Genomic DNA, 21,982 nt, shown 5'->3' on the forward strand with positions numbered 1-21,982 from the left:
GGACATATGACTTATTTTGAGAAGATGGTCCTTTGCTTTGCATCAGTTTCTAAAAGAAATCTGTGACCCCCAAAAGTTTGAGATATACTGAATTACTACCTCTTCTAGCTTGAAAGTAAGAATTGACATTTTACTAAGTGAAGTGATGTGTGGATTTTGGTGAAAATAGAGCTATTAAAACTGAAGAGAATATTTCCTTTCCTTATAGGGCAGAAGCATCAGTAGTTTGTATCACTAAACCCATAAAATGCAGGAGGCTGGAACCCAAACCCTATGACATGAGGTCCAAGTGTTTATTGTTCCGATAATTTAAGCAAATATCACTCCTTTTCGGCTAAATGCTTTATCAAAGACTGAGCATTTGGGAAAGGAAATATTTTCAGGAAGTTTCCATGTTTTTGATCCCACATACATACCTCTGCTTTTTAGTTGCAAATAGGTAATAGTTAAGACGATTGCAAACACTGAACTCAGGACTATCACCAGGCCAGCTACTATAGGACGTATCGTTATGCAGCAGAAGTTATCTGGAGAAAAAGAGAAACATAGTCCTTGGTTATTGGTGCGGAGTTACTTTGGATCGGGGGAAAATGCATCAAGAAAGCAAGAGCTTCTGTATTAATGTCATCCTTCTGTATTAAGTTAGAATAGGAGTATGCCTTAGGTTTAAAGTTGTTGATAAGTAGGGCAAGAATCAGGGCTATTTCTAGGATGAAAAACAGGTTTTGTACTGAGGGTAAACAGACCTGGAGAAAAGCAACTCATCTTTCTTGTTCTCTATCTTTCTTGTTCTCTATCTAGTGTATTAATCAATATGCATCATTAGAGAGCATGAGTTATGCACTAGTCATTATCATTATCCAGGTTTGAAAGAGACCAAGAGTATGATAACTCTGGAGACCCTCTGAGCGCTAAGAGATCCTAAGAGCTTTAAAAACAAGAATCTCATAAACAAAAGCATTGTCAGACAACATATTCCTTAAAATCTCATTTCGCACTTACCATTATAGTGTCAGGAAGCTATCTAGGCTTCCCATGAAACGATTCTGTAATGTGGAGGCTTACTACCACAGGCAGTGCTTATTCCTATGCTGGGGAGTTTTAGGCATGGTTTCCCTTAGTGGTTAAATTATGGCATACAAATCTTCATTTGTGAGCCTTATGGTGGCATAAGATGTTTCCTGTTTTTGTCTCTTGTGTTAACAAAATTTGGCACCCATCCACACAAAGAGGTGTTTCTGTGGGAGCCGTGGGACATAGAGCCATACAAGACCTCGGAGGAGTTTGCCCACCTGTACATCTGATGGTTGGCGAACGGTCTTTGATACGGGCACTGAAATATGCAGGACTCGATCTGGCTTCTCTTGGCTGTCGCTCTGAAACATATGCAAACCACTGACTTAAGCCGTTACCTACCCAAGAGAGAGTTTTGTGGAAGTCCAGGTTTCCAAAGAAGTTCCAGCACTCCACTGAATCAGCCACAACAAAATATATACATGAGTATGGATTCATTGATTGGGTAAGAGGACCATCTTGACTATAGTTTAGGGCTGAATGAGATGGCTGTGATTCCTCCCATGAGGGATGGGAGCGCTGGTGAGTAAATGCCTGGCTTCCTCAGCTGTGCTGATGGCTGCTAGAATTCATTCATCTCTCACAGTATCCAGTGTCTTAAATTAGAAGCTCCATGAGTTGTGGGGAGTCAGCAGATCAGGAGAGTGCATATATAAGGCTTAAGGAGGTCATTGATGGGATATGGTTCCTCCTGATTGCATTCTGGACTCCATCAAGAAGCCTGTCAATGAGGCATCCTGACCCAAGGATCCCCCCAGTTGGCCTGCCGGCACATCCAGCACATCACATGCCAAACCCACGCCTCTTCCCTCTTTGTGGCTGGTTCCCTGTGCCTGATTTGGAGGGCAGCAGGGAGCACAAGTGCTGGTGGGGAGCATGTGCAGAAAGCAGGCCAGGGTGCTGGGGCAGAGGAGAAACCACAAACTTGGACTGTAGAGACACCTTCAGTGAAAAAAGAGAGACTGAGAGCAGCCCACCTGGTGTGTTATAAAATAAAAAAAGACAGGTAAGTTAAAGAATTCTTCCACGAGAGGGTGCGAGTACAGAACAGGTATATCCACACAAGGTCTGAGAAAGCCTCAGATTCGATAGCAGTTGCAAATCATGTATTTGATAGGAGTTGATATCTAAAATATATAAGGAATTCATAGAGGTCAATAGTAAAAACAACAACAACAACAACACACACACAAAAACAAACAAATAAAACAAGGCCACAAACAATTCAATTTAAAAAAGAAGAAATACGGACAGCCAACAGGTACATACAAGAAGATGTTTGATATCTCATATCAACAGAGAAATGCAAATCAAAACCGCAATGGGACATTGCCTCATACTTGTTAGAATGGCTATTGTCAAGAGGACAAGAAATACTAAGTGTTGGTGAGAAGGTGGAGGAAAAAGGACTCCTGTGCAGGGTTGGTGGGAATGTAAACTGGTACAGTCATGATGGAGAATAGTATGGAGGCTCCTCAAGTATTAAAACTAGGACTACCATGTCATTGAACGATTCAACTATGGCCACAGTCATGTGCCACATGACAACTGTTTAACAACAGACGGCATATCCAATGGTAGTCCCATAAGTTTATCATGAAGCTGAAAATTTCTATCTCTTAGTGGTGTATTAGCTGTCATAATGTAACACAGTGCATTACATGAGTACTTATCATTGTGTTACAACTGCCAATAGTGTTCAGTAAGATAACACGTTATACAGATTTGTAGCCTAGGAGCTGTAGGGAAACAAAATTTGTCACCCCTAAAATATGTCTATTTGGCATAATACACACACACAATGGAATATTATGCAGCCATAAAAAGGAATGAAATCTCGCCATTTTTTCCAACATGGATGGATCTTGAGGGCATTGTGCTAAGTGAAATAAGTCTGAGAGAGAAAGATAAATACCACATGATCTTATATGTGGAATCTAAAAAATAATAATAAAAACAAGCTTTTAAATACAGAGAACAGATTGGTGGTTGCAGGAGGCAGGGGTGGGGGATGGGCAAAATGAGTGAAAGGCATCAAAAGGTACTAACTTTTAGTAAGAAAATAAATACATCATGAGGATGTATACAGCAGGACAAATATAGTTAAAAATACCATATTTCATATTTGAAAGTTTATAAGAGAGTAGATCTTAAAAGTTTTCATTATAAGAAAAAATTTCTTCTAATTATGTTAGGTGACGAATGTTAACTAGACTTACTACAGCTTTAGCTCCCCCACACCTAAGCGCATTGTCCACCCTTCAGACTTACTTCGTATTCTGCGATATAGATCCACACTGGGCACCATAATAAATATCAGCTGCAGAGCCAGAACTGTGGTCAAAGTCAGTATCCAAATAATGTTCCATGGAAACAGTTTATCTGAAATAGAGCGCCACAATTTTACCACTTAGGAAACTTAGAGTGTTTGGATCCACTAAACCAGGAGTGATGATTCATTCAAAGCGTGTTTCTATTCAAGACCCCCATAGCCCTGGGATATTAGAGCTACACCAGTTTGGGGAGGCAGTTATACATAATGGGTGGGCAAAAAGTAAGACAGTGTCTGGAGTGGGGCTGAGCCAGGTGTGATTTAGTTTGAGAAAGGAGCGAAGATGAATGAAGGAAGCTCCCCCTTTTCACCCCATTTCTTCCCATCCAGAGTTGTTAACCACCAAGCCTCAGTCTTTCAGTCCTTCGTCTAAGCAATCAGTACATGTGCAGTCCTGAAGTCTCTAATATATTCCCTGGGTGCGACATTGTGCTTCAGAATATATTTAGAGACATATGTTTAGGTAAATTTTCCTCCTTTTCTGTTCATGTGAACAAGCATCTTCTTTAGCCTGCTGGTTTGCACATCCTGGGCATGGACACCATCATTTAATTTGGGAATCCGATATCTTTCTTCCAGGAAGAAACTCTCTACCTAGAACATGCCACTTCACACAGAGAAATGAACCTAAGAGGTTGTAGAGAGCCAATCACAAATTCTGCTCCTCAAAATTTTGGGTATATTTGGTGTGGCAGGAACTCGGATTGAGCTAGAGCTTTTCATGCATGTAATTCATGGGAGAGAGACCCCCATGACTTTGAAGCCAATTCTATATTCAGATGAGCAACCCCACACTGCACCCAGTAAACTGAAAAAGAGCTTTCTCAGTTCACAAGAGACAGGGGCAGAGTCCCAGGTAAGATTAAATTTTGATTATGATATGTTTTTTTATCATAAGTTTTAAGTCTTATCCATCTTTTCTGACATTTAGTGAAAGGAAAATGCAATCTCTCTCAGATATCTCTGTTTCCCAGAACTTTAACTTGATCCTCAGAGTTTGTGTTAAATACGATTCTTTTAAAACATGTTTTTAAGAAGTGCACATCTACTTTAGGAAAGTGTTAACTCAGAAAATATGCCTCTTGTTATTTACTGAAGTTGCAAATAAGTTGCCAAGAATTTTACTCATTTTCCTTTCTTTGTTTTCTACATATCTATCCTTCTATGAACTCTGGGGGCAGAGGGTAGGTAGTTTAGTCTTTCTTTATCCCTGGTAGCTGCTTGCCTTATAGACGTGTCTTGCTGTTTCTGACACGACCGTAATATGAAACTCTGTATTTTTTTTGGAAGATTAAATGAGCAAATAAATACAAAAATTATCTCAAAGTAATAAGTTGTTAACCCTGTTAGGGGCCTTATTCCTATAATAACATTCTTGAATTAGGATACCCCTTTCAGCATCTGTCTTCAACATTAATTTCACAGATATACACAAATACTAATACAGTTATATTTACTTGACACTTTACAAGGCACTCACTCTGCTTTATTTCAATCATTGAAGTATCAAATATTTATTGCTTACTATGTACCATGCAATGCTTGAAGCAGTTGGGGTATATCAAGTATATAAAACCAACAAAGATCTCTACCTTCATGTTTAAGAAAGGGAAATAGATAAGTGACAATAAACATAATAAATCAGTTAAGTAGTAGGTTAAAAAGTCATAATATTATGTTTTTTAAAAGTTAAAGAAGGATAAAGAGATAGGGAATCCCAATTAGGGGCAGGTTGTGCTTTTTCCAGTTGGCTTGTCTAAGTAGTTCTTATTCAAAAGGTGAGAGTTGAGTATAGACTTGAAGGAGAAAAGGGAATTTAGTGGAATTACAGCATTCAGAGAAGAGGAAGCAACCAGGGCAAAAACTCCCAAAGCAGAAGCAAGTCAGGCATGGTTGGGAAACAGCAAAAAGGTCTGTGTGACTAAACTAGAGTGGATGAAAGTGAATGTTAGAGGGTGAGATCAAATAGGCAATGTGCGCACAGATGATGCAGGACATCGTGGGGCATTTTATTCTGAATAAAATGAGGCTCTATTGCAGAGTCTTGAACAAAGAATGCTGTGTCTCATCTTTTAAATGTCCCTTCTATTTATATGTTGAGGGTATACCATAGTGCACAAGAGAGTAGAAATCAGGAGACCTTTTTAGATACTATTGCCATTATTCAGACCATGGTTGATAGTGTCTCAGAATTGGATGGCAGCAAAAACGTGGTGAAAAGTGATGAGACTTAGGATATATTTTAAAGTGTTATCTTTTGATGTATGTGACATAGAATATGAGAGAAAGATGGGAGTCAAGGATGACTTCAAGGATTTTATTCTCTGAAACTGATCAAATGAAGTGTGATTGGGAAGAGAGTAAATTATAGAAATCAAGAGGTGATTAGAAGTTTAGCATTTGATGTATTTTATTGGGATTATTTATTAGACTTCCACATTTAGGTGTTGAGTTTAGAGATGAGACTAGAGTTGGGGAGAGAGGTCTGGGTAGGAGATCCCATTTGCGAAGCCATTGTCATACTGATGGCATGAGAGAGAAAAAGGAGCAAAGACTATGCCCTGGGTAACTCTTATATCAAGAAGGCAAATTGAAAAAGATGAAGTAGAAGAAAAGAATAAGAAAATGGCGAGATGAGGAATAAAGTCAAGAAAATGTAATATCCTAGAAACCAAGTGAAGAAAGCATATTATTTTTTTCTCTTCAGTTTCTAATTTTATGACAATGGCCAGCATTTGAAGAACAAACATACAGGTCTTACCTGATAGGACAATGCTTGTCTTTTCCTCTTGACCAGTTACAGGGTTCTGAAGGTAGCAGGTGACATTCCTCTGGGAGCTACGACTAAGGAGAAGAGTCATTTTCATGTCAAACAATTTGTTTGTGTCCTGCAAGTGTGATATCGATGCAGGTGGAATAATCTCTCCTCCGCTGTCTCTCCATTCCATTCGAGGCTGTGGAAACCAACCTCTTGAATTACACTCCACTAAGAGACCTCTGGTATTAGGAGGATGCACAAGAATCTGTATTCCAAAGCTGGTAGCTGGTTGGAAGGAAAAGGGGAAAACAATATTTTTAGTGGAAGAAAAGGTGAAACAAAACAGAGAGAGAAAAGTCCCCCTCCCCAACTCTAATCCCTGTGCCTTTAAGACATACTGAGAGCCAAGCACTGTGGGGCTCTTTCTGATTGTCACTACAGGCTAATCAAAAGAGGACCAGGATAAGCCAGACTGAAGGGTTTTGATATACAAATTAACAAGTCAGGAAGGAAATACCTGTTTGTTTTACTTATCCATTCCTTCAAAAATATTAGTTATTTAGTGAATCTAGGAGACAGAGCTCTGTCCATGGACAAAAAGAATGGAGATCTCAGTCCTCTTGAAATTATAGCTTAATGCTTTTTCTTGTATCTTCATTAGTCATATTTGAGCTGCCATAATAAGTTACAAGTAATCAAGTAACATAAATGTGTTTATAACTTTAATTGAAACTTTAATATGTATGTTCTTTGAATATAATAGGTATTCACATATTATAAAAATAAAGCAGTACAGATCAGTTTAGAGAAAATAAACTAGTTTTTGAAGAATTTCAGGACATTGCCAAAGACATAAGGGCTTGCCCAATGTGAGGGCAAAGAAAAAACAATAGAGAAGTAAAGTGTTTCTCTAGATCAGCTTCATTTAGTAAGTTTCTGCAATGATGGAAATATATGATGTCCATGCTGTCCAGTACAGTAGTTCTTTGCTATGTGAGACTATTAAGCATCTGAAATTTGTCCTGTGAGACTAAGAATTAAATTTTTAATTTTACTTACTTTCAATATATATTTAAATAGCTACATGTGGCTAGCTAGTGGCTGTCATATTGGTAGCTCGGCTCTAAGCAATAGAAGTGAATGTCATAATATCCAATATAAAGGTTAAGTGTGAGTGTGCCTAGAACCTTACACTAGTGCCCTCACTTTTGTGAAGCCTTTCGGTCTACTCCAAGTGCTCCATCTCCCAACCATTTCTTTATCATTCAGAATACTTCAAGGGTGAGATGATTGACTTAATACATATTTGCATACAAGACATGCATGTCATATATATTGGAGGACATCGAAGAGTGTAGATGAAGGTTTCTTGACACATTTAAGAAAATTAGTCTGGAACTAAGTAGTCAGTGAATTGAGTCAGGGAGAAATGGAAATAATTATCATTAAGGAGACTATTGTAAAGATTTAGACAGTTTATAGAGTCAGGCTTCACTAAAGCATTGTTGAAATAATTAACAAGTTAGTAATGAATCCTGAAAGGGTTCTGTTTGTACTTTACAGGTCTAGCAATGTATGTGGGTATGGGAAAACAGTTCTTGCTGATGAAGATATATCTACTGATCTGTGCAGATATAATTTGCATGCTTCGATCTACACTCTTCTCAGTTCAAAGACTGAATGCATGAGTTTGAAGTTGCTAACCCAACCATGTAATATGAAAATGGTCAGAAATACCGAGTATTTTCATAATACTCAGCCTCAGATTGGTTGAAATTTGTTTGAAGATCCATCGTTACCTGTGACCTTCACTTCTGTGATGGCTTCTTCGTAGAAATCACCATCTTTGAAGAAGCAGTGGTAAGGCCCATCATCATCGGCACTGACATTAGAGATCCTGAGGGTCACTTTACCCTTCCCAATGGCTTCTTTCAGGAGCTGGGTCCGCTCCATGTACTGGGAGATAGTTTCCACATGCAGATCTTTACCATCCTTGTATAGGTGAACAGGTTGTGTGTAGCGGTTCCGGAACCAGCGTACCTCCATGTGTTCTGCATTTTGTGGTGGGGACAGATGGCAGCTGAGCTCCACTACTCCACCCAGTGGAGCCACGATTGGCCCCTGTAAGCCAGTCACTGTGAACTGTTCTGGGAAGGGAGATTGTAACCAAATAGTCAAAGTATGAGCCAGTTAACACCTTGTATTTGATTTTATATATATAAAATTGTATGTATGTATGTATGTATGTATGTATGCATGCATGCATGCATGTACACATATAATGATGTGTGTTTCTGTGTCATATATATACACAACACAGATACACACACATCATTCCACATGTTTCAGTGAGGTGTCGGAGGCCATTCTATCATATTTAAGTTGCTAATATATTTCTGTTCCTAATAATTTCACATCTTTTTATTACCTGACTCATTAAGGATAATCTGTGTTTCTACCTCTTTAGGTATTAATGGGTTCTTCACACCCCCTACAAATGCCACCTATAGGATTGCCTTAATGTTTTAGTATGTTGCCAGAGATTCCCAATATTACCCTTTTCTTTGATTCTCTTTAAATAAGCTCAAGATAAAAATTTCAAGAAAATAGAAAAACAGAGACCAGTTAAAAGAGCATTTCACAGTGCTCAGTCCTTAACAAAGGACTCTACACTCATTAAGTGCTTCGTCAAATGATGCAGCTGACTGATCCGCACAGGCAAATCAAGTCTTCTCCAAAAAATATTTGTGTTATTACTCATGCTCTGTCTTTCAGCCTCAGGCCAACCACCAGCCATTCTCACTTAGACTGAAGAAACCCACACTGACGTTGACATCTGACAGATTTCTCTTCTTATACCTTTAGCATTCAAAAATAATGCTCTGGGATTCTCAGGCTACATAGAATCTCATTGTGGGAGGCATTCTGCACCATCTAGACTGTTTTCTCACACTTTTGGGTGGGAATTCTAATCTTTGACCTCTAAGAGAGTGAAAGTTTACTAAGCTATTGTTTATCTATTCTAAATGAATTTCATAAATTTTTGTCCCCTGAAGTAGAAAGCCACATGCCATACAATTCATCGGAAGAGAAAATAAGACTTGGATGCATGTTTAAACTTTATACAATAAGAACAAATATATTTGTTTATTCATGCATACATTTTAAACTGATTTCTTTGCAATTATGAACTATTTCAGATTTGTATGGAAAGACTTTGAGTACAGAATAATTTAAATAAAAAAATAAAAAGAACAAAAGTCATCAATTTGGCTCAAATAAACTCTTATAAGACTTAGAAAAAGGAAGGAAGGAAGGAAGGAAGGAAGGAAGGAAGGAAGGAAGGAAGGAAGGAAAGAAGGAAAGAAGGAAAGAAGAGTATCAAATTTGTATGCAGAAAAATATTGCTCACATTTTGACACAAGTAATCCAATAACAGAGCAGGGAAGAAATTAAAGGTAACTTCGGGTACTGTTAAAATTGTAAGAGCAATAATTGCTAACCTATGTTAACTGTTTAAAATATGAATAGCAATATTCTAAGTTTGAAAATATTAAATAAATGAAAAATGAAATACCATATTTATAACTGGGAAGAATCAATCTTTTAAAAATTTCGCATCTCCCTCCCCCAACAATGTATAATTTCAGTATAGTTTCTCTATCTCAACAGTTGTTTTTTCTTAATTGACATGTTGACACAAATCAATGTGGATATGTAAAGGCTAGAGGATTGCCAAGACACAATTGAAGAAGAAGAGGAGGATGCATAAGAATAAAGAAGATGGGATGAAATGAAGAAAGAGAAGAGAAGAAAATATGATGGAGGTTGAAATGTATAAGAAACCTTTAATACAAATTCAACTGTTTTTTTTCTGGTGAAGCTTATTGATATGAAGTGTATCCTAATTTTAGTAGCAATGAAGTGCAGCAATTTGAAGATCGGTGTAATCTAACAATTGTTAAGTATTACTTTAAATAAATTATAAAATGATTTTAATAATATTTTCTTTAATAGCTTTAAATTTATACCCATAAATAAAATTTATCTAAGTTTTAAAGCATTTTTGGTAGATCGTGATATCAGGATAATATGGTCATTGTTATACTGTTTAAAATGCTTCTTAGTTTTTATCTTTTGATTTCCTCACAAAGCCTGGAAATGAACTGTAGAAATTCTTAAAAGGGCAACAATAAATCATATGTAACTTTGCGAAAGATAAAAAACTCTGGTACCTGTAATATCTGAAATACTGATACTACCTGACAAACTCGCATATGCTATTGGTAGAAATGTATATTGCTAGCTATTTCAAAATAATATTTTCAATATCCTAACAAAATAGTACATAACCTGACCAGCAGTTCTACTCATAGGAATATTTCCTACCTATATACTTACATATATGTTCAAAATATATGTGCAAAGTTTTATGACAGCATTACTTATATTAGCCAAAGACTGGATGCCAAATATGTGTGCATCAGTAAGATTTCTGCTATTGAAGAAACAACATTTGCTAAATGTTTTTATTTATTTATCTATTTATTTATTTACTTTTGCATTTCCATATAAAATTTATTGTTTTATTATTATTTTTAAATTAAGTTTATTGGGGTAACATTAGTTAATACGATTACATAATTTTTCAGGTGTACATTATAATTTGACATCTGTCTATTCTATTGTGTTTAACACCCAAAGTTGCTAGACGTTTTTAAATCATTTATGCAGTATGTTGTTGCAGGCATGCCTTTCACCTGTCTCTAAATGGCTATGCTTATTTCTGCTTTGCATGGACTCGCTTATAAATGCAAATTTTCACCTGTCAAGCTCTCCCAAGCCTATTCTACTCTTCCTCATCTGGTGCCCTGCTGTACTGATAACTCGTGTAAATTCCAATATGGATCCATATCTTAGACCACTTCCTCACTGTATAAATGAGACATAAACCATTTCTCCTCAATATGAATACTGGGTTCTCAAGGGCAAGTATTAGGTCTTTTTCATTTGTTTCTTCCCCCTGGAATGTAACACAAATCTGGGCATAAAGAACCCTTGCTGATTAAAAATGATTACTTTTCACCAACCATAAGCTGGATTCTATAGTACATAGCCTCACAACATAACTGTGTATTAAACCTGAGGATCAATGGTCAAACGAGCTAACCTTTTAGTTTGGTCCTTGCTTTTTCAGTCATACTCAATATTGTCATGGATCATCAAGGTGAGAGAAAGATTCCTACCTGAACTTGGTGTTATCATAGGAAGGAGGAGCATGAAAACAAAGCATCTGGTGAAAGACAGTCCTGTAGTTTCCATTATACCTGTGATAACAAATGAAGGCGCTCAGAACAGAGATAACTGGAGTATGCAGATGCAGGAATCACGTATCTTTACATCTTTTTTCACGGTAATGAACACTCAACTGTTATCAGATAAATTGTAACACTCCCAGATTAATTTGGATATCAAATAAACTGAATAATTTCCTAGTATACATATTCCCCATGCAATATTTGTCATCCTTTAATTTTTATTTGCCAAATCCGGCAACCCTGTTCTTAAGAATGTCTAGTATAATGACCATGTCCAGCCACAGGCCGTATTCCCATTAAAGGATCGAAGGCTAGATGTGCTTTGTCTTCAGGTCTGTAAATTCTATTGGGTGAGCTGCTACCTCAGGGAAAGTGGCAGCAGATGTAGGAAATAGGTCCCAACCTTCTAAACCTCAGTAGTCCAAGCATATACCACAGTCATTACATTCAGTTGCACAGGAAAGTTTAAAGACAGATTTAGCCTTCTTTTTCTGGAGGGATGACCCGAGTGGCCATTTTAGAAGTGAATATGACTTTCTTCTCATTAGCGGGTGCAATCCTTCTGCATTTGCTGCTCCTGGAGAACCTATAATTAGAGACAGATGTGTTGAATCATACAACCAGTATAAACTGGAGAAGAATGAAATTGTCTTTCATTCCTAAATGTGAAGAAGACTTTTTGTCAGTTCTCTATGTTTTGGCTTTTGACTCAGCACACAAATATTATCATCATCCTTTCCTCCTTCAAAAGAAAAAAGAAAAAAAAAGATTGGGAAGGTGCTTGGGTTGCGGTGAAGTGGACAGACAGGGGAATGGTTACAATAACGTGAAAATGCCATGGTATATATGTGGGCGACTCTTAGAACCTTGGAGAGAAGCGATGCACTTTGTAGCCTCATAGCAGCAAGAAGATCCATGAAGGCTTAACTAGGGAAGCAGTGTCAACATTTTGAGGAATGAAGTGGCTTTCTCATAGAGAATAAAGGTGACAAGGACACACATCAGATTCAGCACAGGAAAATATTTCTGGGCAAGAGAAATTGAAGAAAATATGTGTGTAGTAAGATTTGAGAGGAAGGCAGAGAGCTGACTGTAAAGGGTTTCACATGCTTAGTTAATGGATTTAGGCTTTATTATCTAGGAGTGGGAACTCCTAAGGGGGCGAGAGGTAGCATGCCTGGTGGTTCAATCTAAGTCCTGGAATGATGTTGACTCAGTTTAAATCCTGGCTTTACTACTAAGTTATATGTGTTCAGGCTAGTTACTAACAAACACTCTCAGTGATTCCACAGCTAACCTCCTTGCTGAAGGGAAATGAGCAAGGGTGATGTATATAGCATATCATGCACCAAATTTTTTCAAATTGTCCTTTTCATTTGTGAATAATAATTTATTGTTCATTATATTTTCTATTAAAATTAACAGGATTATTATACCTAAAGGGGTCAGAATAGTGCTTGATAAGAACCAAAGTATAAACTCCATAAAGTATATAAGAACCATAAAGTTTTGTATTCTTATCATTTCTAGTAATACTGAAATGGTGTATTTTAGAGTGGTGAAAAATGAGAGTTTGGAACCAGAATTAAGTCCTGACTCTGCTACTTACCAGTTATGTGATCTCAGGTCATTGATGTAACCTTTTTGTGCTTCATTCTACTATCTGGAAAACAGAGGTAATAAAAGTACTTACTCCATAGGGTTCAATTACTTGAATACTCAGATTTAAAAGTGGACTGTAATAAGCGTTATCTTGGGCTATTAAGGGAGAATTAAAAATTGTGTCAGATTTACATATTTGAAATGTGATTCTGGAGATTAGGAAAGGGCCAGAGAAGGAGTACCACACGGCTAGCTGTCACAAATTTTTCAGCTCAAGTGGGTGAAGTTGGGTAAGGAATGAAAGACCAGGATATAATAGACACAAATGTACAACTGCTGGGACTCAGTGAGTCTCTGAATATAAACAAGAAGAGAGAGAAGTATTTACACATGTCTCCTTGGTTTCCAGAATGGGTGGCTGTGTGTATAAATTGTGTCATTAGTCTCAACAGGAAGTGATGGAAGAGCAGTTGAGCTTTGACCATGCCAAATTTTGTTTCCATGCACTTGTTTTTATTTACTATATTGACTTTTTTTTGTATATATCATACTTTGTTACAATTGTTAAGATACCTGACTTCACCATTAGATTTTGAAGTCTCTAGTATAGGAATTATATCTTCTCATCCCAAAACACGTCATGGAATGTCACAGTGTGTCTAGTACACATCAGCTGTATTGGACATCTCCCATTTGCTCATGCTGATGTAATCTCCATTCTGCTCTGCCCTGCTCTGTTTCCCAGAGGTCTGACCTATAAGGATTACAGCTATCGACTCTCTTCCCTCTGGCTTCTGGTCAGATTTAGTAAGCATAAATAATAAGCAGGAGATTGCAGGAGTGGAAAAGAATGAGGTTAGAGTATTTTTCTCTCAGATTCCTTCTTTCGGGCTTACTGTGGTGAGCTGTATTTGTATGCCTGACCAAAAGTCAACTTCTATAAAAAAAAAAAAAAAAGCCGTATTGTGCAGCCCTTTCTGTCCTCAGGTTTTAATTATTGCTGCTTCTCTCCCCTCCTCCTTCAGACCCAGATGTGGTCACAACCCCTCTTCTTCAGTTCCAAGATACTGCACTACTCCTCAGGGTTTTTCTCCACTGTGTTCACACAATCGAGTTTTTAAATAATCTTTCTATTTAATGCATCTCCAACTTGATTGTGTCATCTGTTTCTTGCTAGAATCCTGGCTGATACAAGAATTGGTACTGAAAGTGGCCCTCAGGAAGAGGTCCTCCAGATGGGATTCTGAAATTGGATTGCTCATGTTTTTGAGGAGGACGCAGCTAACCTCTTTGCTAGAGGGAAATGAGCAAGGGTGATGTATATAGCATATCATGCACCGAATTTTTTCAAATTGTCAAATTAGGTGATTTTGGATCAAGTGCAGTTGGGAGCAAAGCACAGGGAAGGAAAATAGGTCACTTGGTCTCTATGGCAAAAGGGTAATCATAAAGATTGTGAAGTCTTTTTCCTTCTTCTGATTGTCCAAGATGATGGACATAAGAAAAAAGGGGAAATTAAAAGCTATAAATATACAATTGAGAACAAGTGTGAAGAGCCATGAGGTCTCCTTTGCAACTCTGAAAAAGTCTCTAGTCTTTTTAGGCATAAGATATGTTTATGAGGATTGATATAAGGTCTAATTTTAAGGGTTGCAGAGTTTGAGCAACAATTGAATGTGCTACCTCACCAAGTCTCTTAAGTTAGGAACACCAGAGGGCATCCTGGTACCCTCCTTAACATGGGGCAAAGACATTTAGGCACACATGGACTAGTCTATTCATGGGGTCAGAAACATGGATTTTCTTGCAGTGAGGACAAGTGGCTATTACCTATACTGAATGTTCAGCTTTTTATTTTCAAGGGACTGGCAAGTTAGCTGGTGGCATCTGTCATAGAGGGGGCATTAATTTGTCCTCAGTGATAAACATTTACTCTGTCATTGGATCTGACTTGCCTGAAAGTAGCATTTCTTTATGCACAAGCACTCACGTATGTACAAAATGCCTTTTTCATCCCCATATTATCCCACACAACATTGCCTCTGACCCAGAGATACATTTCACAGCAAAGAAGTGCACAACGGGCTCACGACCATGAAACTCATTAGTATTACCAAGTGCCTATGATCCAGATACAGCTGACTTGACAGAACCTGATAAAGGATCAGGCAGAACACCAGAGAGGAGCTAACGCCCAATGCAACAGGGGATTCCCAATGCCATGTATAATATGCCTTAAACTAGTGGCTAACCAACTGTGCAAAATGCATAGGACTGGAAAGCAAGGAAGAGATATGAGATCTTCTCATTGTGAGGCTTTACATCTATTTGAAGTATTTTTGCCACCCTTTTACCATCTTCACCTCAATGTGTTTGCAGGTCCTAGGATCTCATAGTGTTGTGGTCTGATCAATTGGAAGCTGAGACTGTCCCCTGGCTCCATTGGGGCTTCTCATACCACTAAACCAAGAATCAGAAAACTGGGCCACTGGACGGCTGGAGAGATTGGTCCAAGGGCCACAGAGGTGCCTGGACCAATAATCTGGGCCAATAGAAAACTGAAGCAACTCCATTAAAGATAAGACAACCAAAGGCTTAGATCTATATGACTGAAGATTTGAAGGACTCCATCAGGTTAAGAACCTCTTTTCACTGAGGTACTGATTAAAGAGAAAGGCAACACTAAATGAGCAGTGCAAGAAGGCAGCTATAATAAATTTGTGTAGACCTTTGTGACCACCTGGGTCTATAACAGCTATGTTTTCTGCTTATTAACTATGATTTTTGTCTATTTTCCCAGACACTTTACATGAATAACATTGATTGTTCTGATTTAGGTCCCACACAGGATATTTGCTCAAAACAATATTATCCATCAAGATATGGCCAATCATAAAATTGGGATTCCCTTTGGTAAGGATGCAAACTTCTCACCGAGCTAAAGGACAAGCCTAGATTGTGGCCGAGACTCTTGCTAAGAGACAAAGGTGGTGGCCTATGCCGGATATCTCTCTTTGCCCGTCCATGTCCATTCTACACACCTCTTCAAAAAATATTTGTAAGAAAATTGGAATGAAAGCCAATATGGATATAGGAAATAGGGGATAACAGGAGTGAATTTGTTATAGGAAATATTCTTCAAACTTTGTATGAATTTTATCTCGCTCAAATGAGAATCTTAATCAGGTATATATTCCACATTGTATATAATAGTTTGAAAACATGTTTGAACAATGCAGTCTTAGTGTTTTAATGGGTACAGAGTTTAGGTTTGGGAAGATGGGAAAGTTCTGAAGATGATGCGGTGATGGTTGCTCAACAATGTGAATGTAATGTCATTGGATGCACACTTAAAATGGTTAAAATAGTAAATTTTATGTTATGTATGTTGTAATATAAAATATAAAAATATAAAAATTAAATACTCAAACAAATGGCAAATATGCCAACAAGAGACTATAAAAGTTAATTCAAATTACATTCAACTTGCTGGGCAAGTGAATCAAATCACAAAGAAGAGATGCATGTCTTTAAACCAGTATTATCACAGCAATTTTCCTATTATAGAAAATAGTATCTAATTCACCCTTTTTCTGTCAATTTTTTTGAGGGTCATCCATGAAGCTTATTTATGTATGTATGTATGTATGTATATATGTATGTATTTTTTAAATTCTTTAATGTCACCACATATTTGACTCCTTTTCAATTTTGTTTTTATTTTAAGCAAAATTAAAGTGTTTTTGATACATCCTCCTTGGCTGTTTAGGATGATTGAGTTAAAAATATTTTTCATGAAGGTTATTCATGTTATATTTTGAAAGCTAATATTTTTGCGGATATAATGCTTCAAAATTCATCATAAATATACCACAATGAGATATTTTTTCTTTATCTCTATACTTTTGTTAATCTCAGCTAGCTACCTTAGAAAAGGGAAATTCAGTTTGCAAAGAATACTATGCAAGGGTGACTCGTAGCACTACTGCTATATGACTGGGAATAACATGAATAAAAATATTTTCTTTACTTGTGATCAAACCAGACTCCAGAAATTAAGTCCAACATTTACAGTGACACAGTATTGCAGAGTGCGTTTCTAATGACACACAAAGAAACATTGAGAAAAGGTTTTTCTAGAGGTGTCTGAGACCTCTGTTTACATCATCTCACCAGTCTTTAAACATAGGTCTGTTGAGTCTCTAGAAATGTAGGGACAGGAGGACTCCTAGAAAGCACAAGGAAGAGGAAGGGAAGGAAGAAATAATGACCATCTAGAAAGAGAGAACTGTATCCTAAATCTTACACTTACTTGAGCCCGGTATCCCAAGTCAGGTCTTCATCGTCTATAGAGAATAAGTTGCATATGAATCACCTGAAGTTCTGACAGTGCCAAGAGTCCAGTGAGATCCAGGCAAACTACTTAACAAAGATCCTTGTTACTGCAGCCATCCAACTCCGGGCACCTGATTCAACCAGCCTGATCTGTAGGTTCCTTTCCTAAGGGAAATTCCAAAGAGACTGGTGGTTTCAATCTTGTGTATAAGTCTTTGTTCAACTTCAGTAATTGTATCAGGCATCATGGTATTAACATGACAAGTACTAGCAAGACTTGCCTTGCTCTGAAAGAAAGCAACACGTAACCTGATTCATATATTTTATGTAATTTGTGCTGAATAAAAAGGCTGTGATCAAGGAATCTCTTTTGAATGCTGTACCTGTATTTAGAAAGGAAAGGAAGGCAACTGTGGAAGCATTATAAAAGGCACTAAATCCAGATCAGGCATTCAGGGAAGCCTTCAGCAAGGTGATAATGGCTGAGAGGAGTCTTGAAACAAAATGAACGGTTAGCTCAGTTAAGAAAAGGAACAGAGTAAGTTTTCCAGACTGAGGAAGCAATAGCTTGAAAGACATATGAGAGAAGATGGTAGATTCAGGAAGCATCCTTAGGGCCTTCTTTCTCTTCTGCAGGTCCCTAGGTCTAAGGCTGCCCCTCTCTCATAGTTGCCTCATCCACACTCCACATTGCAGTCACTCCCCTCAGGGTGTGTGACACAATCACCCAAGCTCCCTTCATGCTTGATGCACTTCAAACAAAGAAACTGATCTCTTTCTTTTAAGCATTTTGCTGTTATTTCTTTTAGGCGAACAGGTTAATAAAGTAACTTAGATGGAGATGTGAATAATTCTAGGATACTACAAAAAATGCTTGGAGAACTGATCCCTGGCCCGTAAAGTCTAATGTGCTTCCAGAAGAGGCTCTGGGGTCCATGGTAGAACCCTGCCATTTCTTCTGCTGCTCATGGAATGGGAAGACGGTCATTAAACTTTGTTTTACTGATTCCTTCCTCTATGGTTATCCTTCATATCAAAGCAGAAATGATATAAGAATTGTCTACTTAAGTGACTAGAACCAAGATTGTGGACTCTCAGAAGTCAATTTCAGAACTTTGGAGAATGACTTGGACTCTTGGATATGAGAGAGAGAGAGAGAGAGAGAGAGAGAGAGAGAGAGAGAGAGAGAGAGAGAGAGAGAGAGAGAAAGAGAGAGAGAGAGAGATGCCTAAGAAAATTCCCCAGTTGTCCATGCCCAAGTCCTCCAAGACCACTTCTCCTCTACTCTTCTGGTGACTGTGGCTGTAGGATGGAGCTCCAGTGGAGTTCAATACCTGAATCTGATCACTTACCCGAGTTCCGGAATCTGGTTTCCTTCTCTTCTCCAGGTCCTTCTGGTAAAGTTCTGCCTGTGCCCAGGAACTAGGGGTGTGTTTGAATTAGCATCCTGCATTTAAAGCCAAGCAAAATGGGTGTCAACGCATATGCAGAAAGATCATAATTACTTCAAAACCTGTTTTTCTGTGACTAAAACACAAGTGCAGTGAAATGTCTGGAGGCAGAATTCAAAAGTTATTCTATTGTGTAAGTGGCGTTAACCTGGAATAACTCCTGGGTGAAATTAACACTGATTAAAAAGCTTTTTAACATTGATAGGATTATTTTCCCTCTGAAATGTTCCCTCCTCCCTTCCTCATCAAAACATCTACTTTGCAAGTCTGATATGTCTCTGTATCAGGTTCTTTATCCAGACTAGATAGAATCATCTAGATTAGATGATTAGATTATCTGGGAAATAATTCACATTCTGTAAAATTTACTGTTTAAAAGTATACAAGTCGATGATTTTTAGTATATTCATAATGCTGTATAACTATTTAATTTCAGAATATTCTCATCATCTCCCCAAAAAACCTGTGCCCTTCAAGTTCCCCCTCCCTCTATTTTCTGCCAATCACTGACCTACTCTCTGCCTATGATTCTTCCTAGTCTGGACATTTAAGGTAAATGGAATCATACAATATGTGGCTTTCGTGACTGGCTTCTTTCACTTAGCAAAATGCTTTTAAGATTCACCCAAGTTGTACCAAGTATCAGTACTTTTAATGGATGAATAGTCTTCCACTTAGGAATATGTATTTTTAAAACCGTTGATTAGTTTACAGACTTAGTTCAGTTTTCATCTTTTTTCATTTTAACTCTGCATTCCCCATTATAGTGAAGTCTTTTTTAAAAACTGAGGTATAATTAACATATCACACTTATAAGTATAAGTTCGAGGCATATAATTTGTTGACTGATGCATGTATATATTACAACATGATTACCACCATAGCATTAGCTAAGACCTTTATCCTGTCTCATAATTGTAATTTCTTTTTTTTGTGAGAATAATTAAGATTGGTTCTCTTAGAAAACTTGACGTTTATAACACAGGTTTGTTAACTATAATAAGTATGCCGTGCATTAATTACATCTCCAGAATTTATTTATCTGCTAGTTACAAGTTTGTATCTTTAAGCATTTCCCCAATTCCCCGAACTCCCAACTCCTGCTAAAGACATTTCTATTCTATTTCTACAAGTTCTGCTTTTTTCAGATGCCGTTGGTTTTCTCTAAAATTCCCCTAGATGATTGCATTGCATAAATGAGATTAAAAACTATGCCTCCATAGCTAATGGATCTCTTTGACATGCCTTGAAATTTTTTCATGGCTTGCGACTGAAAGAATTTGAGAGGCAGAGTAATGGAGTTTTTTTCTGGTGAGAGTATTGGAAATGGTATTGGGGGTCTTCCAACTTCTATTAGTTCTGCTGTTCAGTGACTATTTTGATTCTCTAGTTGTATGTGGGACTACACTCTCATGGAAGAACAAGTCTCATCTTGCAAAGAAGCGAAGCATGTGTTGTTATCTCCATCTGTTGCGTGAGGTAATGGGAACACTTTCTTTCGCTCTCTGTTTACAGTCATGTTTACATGGCTAATGGAAAAACTTCTGTAGACAGTGTAGGAAGGTTATATGATCTTAAATTATTTATTAGATTAGTCACACAGGCAATAACCACAAAAGAAAAAGAATGATGACTAAAATCTCATCGAAATTTATAATTTCCTCTCATCCAAATATAATGTTAAGGATTTCTGGCTTCTGTTTGGGATTCATTAAGTAGAGTGTTGGTCCAAGCCTAAGAGCAAAGAAAAGCTGAAAATCAACAAAATCGTAACTTTTCCTGAACCCTGCTGAGTTTGTAAGGAAAAAGGAAACCTGAAATTTTCAAGAATAAAAGAGGCACAAACACTGACTTACCTGGATGGAGCATAGGAAGAAGAGAGACACCATCGAAACTGGTATAAAGACTCGAGGTAAAATTCTCATGAGTAGGTAAAGGCCAGAATGTGGGCTAGCATGAGAGTACAGGTCTCTAGGGGATGCAGACACAAAAAGAGTTTGTGCCTGCCTGCAGGATCTTCTCAGCAGGTATTCATGAGAATGACTGTAGGCAAAACAAGAGATTGGAGAAAGCCTTTCTGTGATCATGTGGGGGAGAGGGCAGTCACCTGTTTGAGAGAGAGGCAGTTCCTGCTCCTTATGGAATAATAAGTTTTAAGGCATTGGAAAAAATGTTAAGATTGTGGCTACACGCAGTTCATCCTACCTTGGGGAATAAAAGTGTGAAAATATTTGGTATATATGATATTAAATAAATAAATCTCCTATGAGTGTGTTTGTACATGTCTTTTGGACAAAAGTATTAATATGTTAGATAACTTGAAATGGATTACTGTCTCATATGGTATACATATGTTCACTTTTAACAGATATTGTCAAACACTATTCCGAGTTGTAGCAATTTGCCCAATATTACGAGCAAAATCCTGCAATTTCTGACAACAGGGATGAATCTAGAAGAATTTTGCTAAGTGAACTAAGTGAACTAAGCCAGACACAGACAGACAAATCCCGTGTGAACTTACTTGTATGTGGAAGCTAAAAACGTCAAGCTCATAAAATAAAGAGTGAAATGAGCATTTCCTGGGGCTGGCAATGAGGAGGAAATAGAAAGATACTGGTCAAGGAGTACAAAAGTTCAGCTACATAGGATAAATAAATTCTGGAGATCTAATGTACTGCATGGTGAGTATAGTTCATAGTATTGTGTTGTATACGTGTAATTTGTAAAGAGAATTCGTATCAAGTGTTCTCACCACATCCAAAAGAATGTAACTATGTGATGGACATGGTAATCATTTCACAGTGTGTACATTTATTGAAGCATCATGTTGTACATCTTAAGTATATACCATTTTTACTTGTCAAGTATACCTCAGTAAAGCTGGGATCAATCAATCAAAACTGTGGAAATGAGATATCCTTCCAATCCAACGTCCTTCAATGGGAGAATGAATAAACAATGGTGGTACATCCATATGATGGGCTACTACTCAGCATTAAAAAGGAGAGCACATTGATACACAAACAATATGGATGAATCTCAAAATCTTTATTTCGAGTGAAATAAATTATGCTCATAGAGTTATATATTTCACGATTCCACTATGTGA

General features: G+C 37.5%; 2 protein-coding genes across 11 annotated transcripts in view; one reads left to right on the forward strand and one right to left on the reverse strand.

Annotated features, from left to right (window-relative positions):
- The window catches only part of LOC107514024 (selection and upkeep of intraepithelial T-cells protein 1), a 214,937-nt gene extending 204,994 nt beyond the window's left edge, over positions 1 to 9,943 (forward strand). For 7 of the 10 annotated variants that reach the window (XR_004954919.1, XR_004954921.1, XR_004954918.1 and 4 more), the window contains one exon: positions 1,231 to 1,640. The gene's annotated coding sequence lies outside the window, so the exon portion shown is untranslated. Of the gene's footprint in view, positions 1 to 1,230; positions 1,646 to 9,836 lie in introns of those variants that run through there. The other 3 variants (XR_004954915.1, XR_004954924.1, XR_004954916.1) reach the window with 3 other exon arrangements.
- On the reverse strand, positions 1,200 to 8,318 carry LOC118611397 (putative selection and upkeep of intraepithelial T-cells protein 1 homolog; the record flags this gene model as incomplete). Its single annotated transcript, XM_036231911.1, has 4 exons — positions 1,200 to 1,376; positions 3,346 to 3,371; positions 6,159 to 6,449; positions 7,964 to 8,318. Coding segments are annotated over 4 exons (849 nt in total), but the record flags the coding sequence as incomplete, so codon positions are not given.
- Positions 9,944 to 21,982: the final 12,039 nt, after the last annotated feature.

The sequence above is a fragment of the Rousettus aegyptiacus genome, unplaced genomic scaffold (assembly GCF_014176215.1).
Source record: "Rousettus aegyptiacus isolate mRouAeg1 unplaced genomic scaffold, mRouAeg1.p scaffold_m13_p_1, whole genome shotgun sequence".
Taxonomy (NCBI): domain Eukaryota; kingdom Metazoa; phylum Chordata; class Mammalia; order Chiroptera; family Pteropodidae; genus Rousettus; species Rousettus aegyptiacus.